Source organism: Rhinoderma darwinii, chromosome 1 (genome assembly GCF_050947455.1).
Source record: "Rhinoderma darwinii isolate aRhiDar2 chromosome 1, aRhiDar2.hap1, whole genome shotgun sequence".
Lineage (NCBI taxonomy): Eukaryota > Metazoa > Chordata > Amphibia > Anura > Rhinodermatidae > Rhinoderma > Rhinoderma darwinii.
This window is the reverse complement of record NC_134687.1, coordinates 209,903,351-209,916,124: the sequence shown is the minus strand read 5'-3', so window position 1 is coordinate 209,916,124 and position 12,774 is coordinate 209,903,351. Positions and strand designations below refer to the sequence as shown.

Here is a 12,774-nt window from a genome sequence, read left to right as displayed (position 1 = left end):
AGTGTATGACGCTGATTGGTCAGCGTCATACACTCCTCTGTACAACGCCCACTTGGTCATATAGCAAAACACGCCCAGTTGTCCATTCAGAAACTCATTAGCATAAAGCTAAAATAGGTCATAACTCCGTCAAAAATGATCGTTTTTCTAAATAAAAAACACTGCTGTTATCTACATTACAGCGCCGATCACATCATGTACAATATAGGCCACTTATAATGTCGTGACAGAGCCTCTTTAAGCAAGTAATTAGCATAAATCTAAAATTGCTCATAACTTGCTCAAAAATGATCATTTTTCAAAATAAAACCACTGTTGTTATCTACATTACAGCGCTGATCACATTTATAATCACACTTATAATCTGGTCACAGAGCCTGTGATAGTTTACAGGCGGATCCGCAGGACTCTCTGACACTGAACCCGTCAGGTCCACAGGACGGACGGATTTAGTGAATGATACAGCTGCCCTGTATAGAGAATACAGAGCAGCTTTATCTCAAAAAGTAAAATTAATTTTTAATAAGTATTTGTAAAGTTACACCAATCTCACTGATATACCTGTTTTTTTAAAAAATGTTTGCCTTACAAAGGTTTACATAGCATTAAGGAAAGCACCAGATAGAACATGTCCAGCAAAGATCTATGAGACCAGGTAAGCCAGCGAGAGCCGAAATAGGTCCAGCCATGTGACAGCACACCTGCTGACGCGTTTCATCACCACGTGACTTCTTCAGAGCGTGCATGACGAGCTAGGTATAAGGCAGTAAGTGAACGACCAATCAGATACTAGTCACGCATGCTAATATACCTAATACATTTAACCGCTATATAGACATAATGTCAGTAATTTATATGGAGATTTAGTCCTCCGTTTGGATCTGAAAAAAAGATGAAGGGAACAAAACTGAAAAACACACAAAAGCACATGAGTCAATGAAAAAAAAATAATAAAGCAATAAGAAAGGTAATAGGAAACATCCGTGCACGAGGCTCCTCAGTCATACCGAACTATTATCTTGTTTGTAATGTGTAATTAATCTAGGAGAAGATCCCATTATGGGGAATAGATGAATATTAATGAACTATTATGCCAGTAAAATATACTTCCAGAATACGAAACCCCATCAACATTGCCTCATGTAGACAACCCTGTCCATCATAGAGGAGGGTCCTCCGATTGGAACCAGTCTATGAGGCAGACCAGAGCTGCTCCTGCTGACAAACTGATCTCTTTTAGCAGACCGCTCCCCAATGTTTCGATCTGACAATACTTTGTTCCCTAGAGAATTAAGCAGCTACAAAGGTGTGATAGTGGTCAAGTTGGCAGCAAAAATGTACGTCTGTTAATAGAAACTCAAGCTGGCCATAAATGACCAGAGTAGGTGGGCAGGTTTGTAAAATTTCACAGTGATCCATCCAGCTCAGAATTCAAGAATTCTAAACACAGGCAGATGTCTCAGTATTAGGCCTCAATCACACATCCTTCACCATTTTCACGTCTGTTTAAAACTGATTTGTGTGTCCGTTGTGACATCCGTGTGGTTTCCATTGTCACTCCGTGTCCGTTCCGTTTTAAACGGTCTGTTAAAATCCATCTTGTGTGTTGAATGCAGGGAACTTTGGCACGCCCATCCGTTGAAAAACGGATGGCACACGGATGCCTTCTGTTTTTTTTAATGGACCCATAGACTTCAATGGGCCCCACGGTCACTGAACAACGGACAAAAGTAGGACATGCACTACTTTTGACGAAACGGACGAACGGAGCCGTCAAAACAACTGAAGTGTGCATGGTCCCATAGAAATGAATGTGTCAGGGTGCTATCCGTTAAAAAAACGGATAGCACCCTGAAGAAAATAACTGAAGTGGGCATGAGGCTTGGCATCTCTATGCTTCGCTTCAGGTCGATTGCTGAGAACTGTTTAATGCCCTATACAGTTGTGTTTATAGTTCTGGAAGCTCCTAAAGAAGTAAATTGAAAATGAGTGGACATCTTTCCTTTTCATATGTATAACTTTGTGGCTCTAAAGTGTTGTATGACAATATATCCATCATGTTGTAAAGTAAGGGCTTGTCCACACGTAGTGGAATTGCTGCGTATTTTCCATCCGGAATTGCGGACTGAAGATACTCAGCAGGATACAGTAGCAGCAAAGTGGGTGAGATTTAACAAATATCATCCACATGCCGCGTAAAATTTCCGACTAAAAATTGACCTGCGGTGCGTATTTTTCGTGCCGCAGCATGTCTATTCCCGCTGCGGAAAGTGGACTGAATTGCTGCGTTTTTCAGGGATGTCACCATCTCCCAGCATTGGGGAAAACGCAGCAAATTCCGCACCATTTTCTGCAGCAAAATCCTGCTAGGTTCTGTGGAATTGCTGCAGCAATTCTGTTACGTGTGGACAAGCCCTAATTGTCTGGTTGTCTGCTATAGGGATGACCTTTTATGTTCAGATGGTTTGAAGGTTCTTATCTTTTGGATACAACGGTAACCAAGATATATGCGGTCAGCTCTGGAGGCATATATATATATATATATATCACCTGATTATCTCTTTATCCCTGTCTATACAGAGTATTTTGCAGGCAGAAATTCCTTCAGGAATTTTGAATCAGATTTTGACCTGCCTGCACTTTCTTGCCGCAAATTTAGCAGCGTTTTTTGTGGCGTCTTTCACCCACGGCCATTGAGTGCCGCAGCCAAAAAACACAGCGAAAGGCGCTTCTTCTGCCTCCCATTGATTTCAATAGGAGGTCAGATGCGGAACCGCATCAAGAAAGGACATGCCGCTTTGTTTTCCCCGCGAGTGGCTAAAAGCGGCTATTTGCATTGGCTCATAGACAGCGGTTCCGATTGGGGGAAGAGCTTTATGATTTCCTTATGCGCTAATAGAGCATATAGACGGGTTTTCTCATGAGGAAAGCTCTTTACTGGCTCTTATTGTGTCTGTCACCCAGCAAGCATTACAAAAGAAAACTTTATTCCTGTAGTGCCATTTTGCAGTACATACTATTCAAAATGAATTCTGTACTTTTCACTCATAGCTTTTTGTTTTAGATTGCACACCATCGTTGGACAATGGAAATAAGTAAAAACACAAAATATTAATTTAAAAAAAAAAACACATGGAAGAGACACCCTTTTGTATTTTTTTTTTTGCTGTTGTGATTCTTTTTTGCTACCTGAAAAATTTCATTTTTTTCCCCCCTACCTGTCAATAATTTGTGCACCTAGTCTGATGCATCGTGGGAACATATATAAATGCAGTAGTAAGGCTCTTGGCAGATGCTCCATGACAATGCTCTGCTTCTAGAGAAATGCAATAAATGTCAACTGTGTGATTAATACAGTTTTTATTCTTTTCACTTAGGATATCTTGTTTCCTTATATACAAGACAATGTTGAAGAATACTTGCAGAAGCACTGGCACGAAGGAGAATGTCAGGAAGATGTCCAGCAGCTAAGATTGCAGGTTGAACCGTGTTCTTTATATTGCTGGATTGTAACCTTCCAAATGTAAAATGCAAATAAGGCTATAAATCATTGAAATCACATAATTTTTATTTATAGGATGGTATTCTTTTTTTTTTTTTCTTATACTGGTAAACTGCATTATGAAAGGGATGAAGCATTGCATTGGTTTACCAAAATGAAAACTATAATTTTTTAATAGTAATGAGCAGTGTAGCTGAGAATTCAGCACTTAGGTGACATAGAAATCTTACCATGAATCTGCTGCACATCTGTGCGTGTCTCCTATTTCTGTGCTCTCTCTTTCTGCTCTCCCTCCCCTCTTCATAGACTTTTATGGGCATCATGTCTCTCCCTCTCCTCTTCTCTCTCTCCTCTTCTTCTCTCTCCTCTTCTTCTCTCTCCTCTTCTTCTCTCTCCTCTTCTTCTCTCTCCTCTTCTTCTCTCTCCTCTTCTTCTCTCTCCTCTTCTTCTCTCTCCTCTTCTTCTCTCTCCTCTTCTTCTCTCTCCTCTTCTTCTCTCTCCTCTTCTTCTCTCTCCTCTTCTTCTCTCTCCTCTTCTCTCTCCATAGACTTCTATTGGCATCATCTATCTCTCACTTTTTGCAGACCGTCTCCTCTGCTCTGTAACTAGGGAGGAATTTTGCTTGACAATACGGGTGGACAGCAGGAAGGGATACACCTAGTGGCAGTAACTTCACACAGAATTGTACATTTTAACAGTAAATTACGAAGTTTGTGGATTTCAGGTATACTATTAGATTAGCATAAGTTGTTTGAAAAGTTAGTGTCCATTTCAATGTTACTACATGCAGCAGCAGAGGAAAATCTCCATTGATAACTTTGATCGATAGATTGTCTGTCAGTTATTGTTTGTTAGCACAAAACAACATGGCAGATTAATGCCCAATAATTGGGAAAACAGTCTATGATCAGCTGTAGGCAGAAAGATAAAGCAGACTCTACATAAGTTATATTCATAAATATATAACCATTCATAAGTGATTTTTAGTCATAGAATGCAACATGGAGGATTAACGGCAGAAAATGTCCACCTGCTCTGTCTGCCGATATTATTTCCTTTTTGTCTTAGTCTTGTAATTGATTATTTTCTAATTGCTCCAAGTTTGCATGATATTGAGCAGACTTCAGCACAATTTTTTTTTTTATCCTGATTTAAAGAGGCTCTGTCACCAGATTATAAGTGCCCTATCTCCTACATAATCTGATCTGCGCTGTAATGTAGGTGACAGCAGTGATTTTGAAAAACGATCATTTTTGAGCAAGTTATGAGCAATTTTAGATTTATGCTAATTAGTTTCTTAAAGACCAACTGGGCGTGTTTTTACTTTTGACCAAGTGGGTGTTGTAAAGAGAAGTGTATGACGCTGACCAATCAGTGACCATTCAGCGTCATACACTTCTCATTGTTCCAGCCCAGCTTCTTTCACTGCACAATCACACTGTGCTGTGGATCATGGAATTTCACCCCCCCCCCCCCTCTCTATTTTTGGCTACAAGCCAGGAAAAGGTGTCTTCAAATTGCTAAGCATTGTCCGGCTGCCATTTTGTGAGTGATTGTACAAATGGCAGCTGGCAGAAGCTATAGGACACACCAAAAGGCTGAGGGTATGTTTACACGCTTACAAAAAAAATGTCTGAAAATACAGAGCTGTTTTCAAGGGAAAACGGCTCCTGATTTTCAGCTGTTTTTTAATCAAACTCGCGTTTTTTGCTGCATTTTTTTACTGCCGTTTTTGGAGCTGTTTTTCTGTAGTCAATGAAAAACGGCTCCAAAAACGTCCCAATAAGGGACATACACTTCCTTTTCGCGGGCGTCTTTTTACGTGCTGTTCTTTGAAAATGAGGTGTAAAAAAACGCCCCGTCGGAACAGGACGCCGTATTTCCTATTGAAATCAATGGGCAGATGTTTGTAGGCGTTCTGCTTCCAATTTTTCTGGACGTTTACGTAAATCTAACATATTTGTTTCTGTTTGTCTTTTATACTTGTAAGGCAGAAAAAGACCGCGGAGTGAAAGGATTTGTGCCAATCCCCAACAATACAGAACATGAAGCAGAGTTACAGGTTATCAAGGGTGTGGTTGATAATGTTCTTTGGCAGATGTCGCTGGATAGGAAGACAACAGCGCTTAAACAGCTTCAGGGCCACATGTGGAGATCTGCGTATGCTACTGGAAAAGTAAAGGGAGAGTAAGTGATGTGTTTTTTTTTAAATGTTTTTATACATACACACACTACCTGTCAAAGTTTTAGAACATCTAAATTTTTCCAGTTTTTATTGATATTTACACAGTTTAATGTCTCAAATGTACTTTGAAATGAGAGCATAGAAGAAATAAACAAGTTAAGACGAATACAAATAATGGATTAACTTTGTTTCAACAAATTAAAGCTCGATTTTTGACTCTTAAAGTATCCACCTCTTTCTGATATAACAGCCTTACACAATCGAGGCATTCTTTTTACAAAATTGTTGCAGAAGTCCCCATAAATGTGCTGCACTTGTAGGTTGCTTTCACCCTTCTGTCCAGTTCATCCCAAACTAGCTTAATTGGGTTTAACCCCTTCGCGTTCAGCGACGTACTATTCAGTCGCGCTAACCAATACGTTCGCGCTCAGCGACGGAATAGTAAGTCGCGGGAGTAACGGCCATTTCGGCCATCCTCCCGACACATACAGGAGCTGTGACAGCTGCTGTCTCGTACAGCAGCTGCCGCAGCTCCTACAGCGGGAACCGATCGCTGTGTCCCCGCTGATTAACCCCTGAAAAGCCGTGTTCAATAGGGATCACGGCTTTTTTTGGGTTAAGCTTCAATCGCCAGCCTGCTACGCGATAGCGGCTGGCGATGGTGACTATGGCAACCGGACACCAAACAATGGCGTCCGGCTCTGCCATCGACGGAAGCCTAGTGGGCCCTGACGAAGTCAGGACCCCACTATGCTTGCTGTCAGTGAGTAGCTGGCAGCTCTAATACACTGCACTACGCATGTAGTGCAGTGTATTAGAATAGCGATCAGGGCCTCCTGCCCTCAAGTCCCCTAGTGGGACAAAGTAATAAAGTAAAAAAAAGATGTGTAAAAATAAGAAAATAAATGTTATAAAAGTAATAAAAGTAAAAATCCCCCTTTTTACCTTATCAGTCCTTTATTATTAATAAAAATATATAAATAAACTATACATAATTGGTATCGCCGCGTGCGTAACGGCCTGAACTACTAAATTATTTCGTTATTTATCCCGCGCGGTGAACGCCGTAAAAGAAAATAATAATAAACCGTACCAGAATCACAATTGTTTGGTCACTTCATCTCTCAAAAAATGGAATAAAAAGAGATCAAAAAGTCGCATGTACCGAAAAATGGTCCTGATCGAAACTACAGTTCGTTACGCAAAAAATAAGTCCTCGCACGGCTTTCTTGAAGGAAAAATAAAACCTTTCTGGCACTTAGAATAAGGTAACACAAAAAGTAAATTATTTTTTATAAAAAGTATTTTATTGTGCAAACGCCATAAGACATAAAAAACTATAAACATCTGGTATCGCCGTAATCGTATCGCCCGAAGAATAAAGTGAATGTGTAATTTATAGCGCACGGTGAACGCAGTAAAAAAAATAGAATAAAAAAACAATAGTTGGATTGCTGTTTTTTAGTCACCACGCAACTTAAAAATAGAATAAAAAGCCGCATGCACCCCAAGAAAACTACAATGAATTCCGCAAGGGGTCTAGTTTCCAAAATGGGGTCACTTTTGGGGGGTTTCCACTGTTTTGGCACCACAAGACCTCTTCAAACCGGACATGGTGCCTAATAAAAAAGAGGCCTCAAAATCCACTGGGTGCTCCTTTGGTTCGGAGGCCGGTGCTTCAGTCCATTACCGCACTAGCGCCACATGTCAGATATTTCTCAAAACTGCAGAATCTGGGCAATAAGTATTAAGTTGCGTTTCTCTGATAAATCCTTTTGTGTTATAAAAAAAATGGTATAAAAAGGATTTTCCGACAAAAAAAAATATTTAAATTTCACCTCTACTTTGCTCTAAATTTCTGTGAAACACCTAAAGGGTTAATAAACTTTCTAAATGCTGTTGTGAATACTTTGAGGGGTCTAGTTTCTAAAATGGGGTGTTTCATAGGGGTTTCTAATATATGGGCCCCTCAAAGCAACTTCAGAACTGAACTGGAACCTAAATTTTTTTTATAAATTAGCCAATACTTCGCTTCTTCCATTATACTGATAATCAGCCGTGCCCACCCCGAGATGACCCCAGTTTTGACCGTTTGTATAAACGGAGACCCCTATTAGACCGTTTCAGTGCCCGGTGTGCCCAAGCATACACCCCCGAGACGTGTATTTCTATTGATGAGTCCTTTGTAGATTTTAAAGGAAGGGTTCAATTCCGCCAGTACCTGCCGGGTAAGAGGGCAAGGTATTGCGTGAAGATGTATAAGCTGTGTGAGAGTGCATCAGGGTATACCTACAAATTTAGGATATATGAAGGGAAGGACACCAGTATTCAACCCCCATAATGCCCCCCCTTACTGGGAGTTAATGCAAAATTTGTGTGGGATTTGGTGCACCCACTGCTGGACCAGGGTTATCACCTCTACCTGGATAATTTTTATACCGGCGTCCCACTCTTCAACTGCCTCGCTTCCAGAAGTACTGCGGCATGTGGCACTGCTAGAAGAAATCTGAGAGGCCTCCCTAAGACTCTGCAGGGCAAACAAGAAGGGGTGAGCGCAGGGCAAAATCTAGCAGCAACATATTGTGTGTCAAGTACAAGACAAGAGAGATGTCCCACCAGTACCCATGTACCTGTACGAGGTAGCAGTACAGAGACCCCCAAACCAGACTGCATCCTGGACTACAATAGGTACATGGGAGGAGTGGACTTGTCAGATCAAGTCCTGAAGCCCTACAGCGCCATGCGGTGTGGTATAAGAAGCTGTCCGGGCACCTCATACAGATGGCATTGTACAATGCGTACGTGCTACATCGATGTGCAGGCCAGACGGGAACTTTCCTGGAATTTCAAGAGGTGATTATCAAGAACCTAATCTTTAGAGACCAGGAAAGGGGGGGGGGCACCCAGTACTTCTGGAGGCGAGGCCACACGCATCGTACAAAGGCAAAACTTTCCCGGAGAAGTTCCCCAAACTGGCAAGAAGGGAAAAAGTCAAAAGAGGTGCAAAGTCTGCTATAAGAGGGGGATAAGGGAGGACACAATAGATCAATGTGACACGTGTCCCGAATAACCAGAGCTCTGTATGAAAGAGTGTTTTTAAAATTTATCATACATGCCTTGATTTTTAATCTACCCCAGTTTTACTTACCCTGATGTACTCCGCACAGCTTATTCCCCTCTGGGCCCTGCTGTGTGCCCAGGCAGCTGATAACAGCCACATTGAGGGTATTACCATACCCGTGAGAACGCACATTACAGTGTATGGGTTGTATGTCTCCGGTCAAAATGCTCACTACAACTCTAGATGAATGCCTTAAAGGAACAGTGTCACCCAATTTTTTTTTTTAATATGTTAAAGATGTTAGTGCTTTATTAAAAACGTTTGGATTAATTTGTGTGTTTGTGTGTTACTTTTTTTTATTTTTACACTTTTTCTTCCCTATGGGGGCTGCCATTTTTTTTTCCATTTCTGTATGTGTCGATTAACGACACATACAGACATGGAATACAGCACCTCCAGTCCCATAGGGACTGCGAACGGGGCCCGTTCCATCCACTATCGTGTACGCCGCTGTGTGGGAACGGCACATGCGCCGCTCCCACACAGTTCAATTTGAAATGCACGCCGTCCGGCGCCATTTTCCTGTGGACCGGAAGTCGCGGCCGGACAGTAAGATAACTAATTCCGGTCGCGGCTTCCGGACTTGTGCACATGGAGCAGCGGCAGCAGACGGAGCGGATGGACCGGAGGGAGCGGCGGCGACTGGAGCAGGTAAGTTATTTCTATGTATGTTCGTGTTTCAGTGTTTGTTTACTACTGTCTGTAAACCTACTACACTGTGTGTTGGCTCAAAAAATGGCGACACACAGTGTAGGAGATTAGACCGTTCAAACCCCTCGTTTCTCCCGGCACTAGCCAGGATAAAGGAGGGGGGATTCTGAGAGCTCACTAGAGCGAGGGATTTTTACCCAATTTTACAGCATAAAGCAATGTGGTTGCTTTACCACATGCAATGCTGCAATTTTGGAAATGGCTCCATCTAGTGACCAGTGCTGGGAAATATTATTATAAATTGAATCCAATTTATAATATTTCCTGACTCATGAATTAAAAAATTAGAACAATGTTTAATCACCTACACACTAATTGTTTAACTAAAAAAAAAACAACATGTTTTGCTGGCAACACATTCCCTTTAAGGGTGTATTTTTTAAAAACGGGGTCACTTCTTGCGGGTTTCAACTGTACTGGTACCTCAGGTGCTTCTGCATACATGACTTCACACCATAAAATCCCCAGTAGGCCAAATGGTGGTCCTTTCCTTCTGAGCCCTCCCATGGGCCCAATTGGCAGTTTATCATCACAAATGGGGTATTGCTGCACTCAGGACAAATTGCGCAACAGAATGGGGTATTTTATTTCTTGTGAAAATAAGAAATTTTCAGCCAAAACTACATATTATTGGGAAAAATTAATTTAGTTTTAATTCCCAGCCCAATTCAAATAAGTTCTGTGAAAAAACTATGGGGTCAAAATGGTCACAACACCCATAAATGAATTCCTTGAGCGGTGCAGTTTCCAAAATGGGGTCACTTCTGGTGGGTTTCCATTGCTTTGATACCTCTGGGGCTCTGCAAATGCGACATGGCACCCGAAAACCAATCCAGCAAAATCTGGACTCCAACAAACACATAGCGCTCCTTTCATTCTGAAAAAACTGTGTCCTCAAAATGGTAACAACAACCATAAATGAATTCCTTGAGGGGTGTAGTTTCCAAAATGGGGTCACTATTGGGGGATTCCTACTGTTTTGGCACCTCAACACCTCTTCAAACCTGGCATGCTGCCTAAAATATATTCTACTAAAAAAGAGGCCTCAAAATGCACTAGGTGCTTCTTTGCTTCTAGGGCTTGTGTTTCAGTCTACGAGCGCACTAGAGTCACATGTGTTTCATTTCCAAAAACTGCAGAATCTGGGCAATACATATATAGTTGTGTTTCTCTGGTAAAACCTTCTGTGTTACCGAAAAAAATGTGAATGAAATTCAGCAAGAAAAATTAAATTTGCAAATTTCACCTCCACTTTGCTTTAATTCTTGTGAAATGCCTGAAGGGTTAAAAAAACTTTCTAAATGCTGTTTTGAATACTTTGAGGGGTCTAGTTTTTAAAATGGGGTGTTTTATCAGGGTTTCTAATACATGGGCCCCTCAAAGCCTCTTCAGAACTGAAGAAGTACCTTAAAAAAAAGGCTTTTGAAATTTTCTTAAAAATATGAGAAATTGCTGTTTATGTTCTAAGCCTTGTAACGTCCAAGAAAAATAAAAGAATGTTCAAAAAAACGATGCCAATCTAAAGTAGACATATGGGAAATGTGAACTAGTAACTATTTTGGGTGGTATAACCGTCTGTTTTACAAGCAGATGCATTTAAATTCTGAAAAATGCTATTTGTTCCAAATTTTCTCTAAATTTTGCAATTTTTCACCAATAAACACTAAATATATCGACCAAATTTTACCACGAACATGAAGCCTAATGTGTCACGAGAAAACAATCTCAGAATCGTTTGGGTAGGTTTAAGCATTCCGACGTTATTACCACATAAAGTGAAATATGTCAGATTTGAAAAATGGGCTCTGAGCCTTAAAGCCAAAACTAGGCTGCGTCCTTAAGGGGAATGTGTTGCCAGCAAAAAATGTATTTTTTTTTTTTAGTTAAACAATTAGTGTGTAGGTGATTAAACATTGTTCTAATGTTTTTTTATTTTTTTCACGAGTCAGGAAATATTATAAATTGGATTCAATTTATAATATTTCCCATTGCTGGTCACTAGATTGAGCAATTCCCAAAATTGCAGCATTGCATGTGGTAAAGCAACCACATTGCTTTATGCTGCAAAATTGGGAAAAAATCCCTCGCTCTAGTGAGCTCTCAGAATCCCCCCCTCCTTTATCCTGGCTAGCGGCGGGAGAAACAAGGGGATTGAACGGTCAAACCTCCTACACTGTGTGTCGCCATTTTTTGAGCTAACACACAGTGTAGAATGTTTACATACACTAGTAAAACACACTGAAACACGAACATACATAGAAATCACTTACCTGCTCCAGTCGCCGCCGCTCCCTCCGCTCCGTCTGCTGCCGCTGCTCCATGTGCACAAGTCCGGAAGCCGCGACCGGAAGTAGTAATCTTACTGTCCGGCCGCGACTTCCGGTCCACCGGAAAATGGCGCCGGACGGCGCGCATTTCAAATTGGACTGTGGGAGCGGCGCATGCGTCGTTCCCACACAGACGGCGTACACCATAGTGGATGGAACGGGCCCCGTTCGCAGTCCCTATGGGACTGGAGCTGCCGTATTCCATGTCTGTATGTGTCGTTAATCGACACATACAGAAATGGAAAAAAAAATGGCAGCCCCCATAGGGAAGAAAAAGTGTAAAAATAAAAAAAAGTAACACACAAACAAATACAAACGTTTTTAATAAAACACTAACATCAAACTGATATAAAAAAAAAATTTGTGGCGACACTGTTCCTTTAAGGGGTTACAGAGGCTCTGTCACCACATTATAAGTGCCCTATCTCCTAATGTAGATCACAGCAGTGGTTTTTATTTTGAAAAAATTGTCAATTTTGACGGAGTCATGACCTATTTGAGATTTATGCTAATGACTTTCTTAATAGACAACTGGGCGTACTTTTTGACCAAGTGGGCGTTGTAAAAAAGTGTATGACGCTGATCAGCATCATACACTTCTCTCCATTAATGTACTTACACGCAGCGTGATCAGCAACCTCAAAAAGGTCATAACGCCGTCAAAATTGATCGTTTTTCGAAATCAAAACCACTGCTGTGATCTACATTAGGAGATAGGGCACTTATAATGTGGTGACCGAGCCTCTTTAAACCCAAATAAGCTAGTTGATCTACATTACAGCGCCGATCACATTATGTATGTGGTGATAGAGCCTCTTTAAGTCTGGAGACTGTGCAGGCCATTCCATTATTTGAAGCCTGCCAGCTTCTTCTTGTCTTAGGTAGTTCTGACATAACCTAGAAGTATGTTTTGGATCATTGTCTTGCT

At 41.2% G+C, this 12,774-nt stretch overlaps 1 protein-coding gene across 2 annotated transcripts in view; it reads left to right on the top strand.

Moving 5' to 3' along the window:
• Positions 1-12,774, top strand: part of ENOPH1 (enolase-phosphatase 1) — a 47,687-nt gene that overhangs the window by 3,633 nt on the left and 31,280 nt on the right. For both annotated transcript variants that reach the window (XM_075861302.1, XM_075861293.1), the window contains exons 2-3: positions 3,378-3,479; positions 5,493-5,689. In XM_075861302.1, the coding sequence (XP_075717417.1) occupies positions 3,378-3,479; positions 5,493-5,689 (299 nt within the window). The remainder of the gene's footprint in view (positions 1-3,377; positions 3,480-5,492; positions 5,690-12,774) is intronic.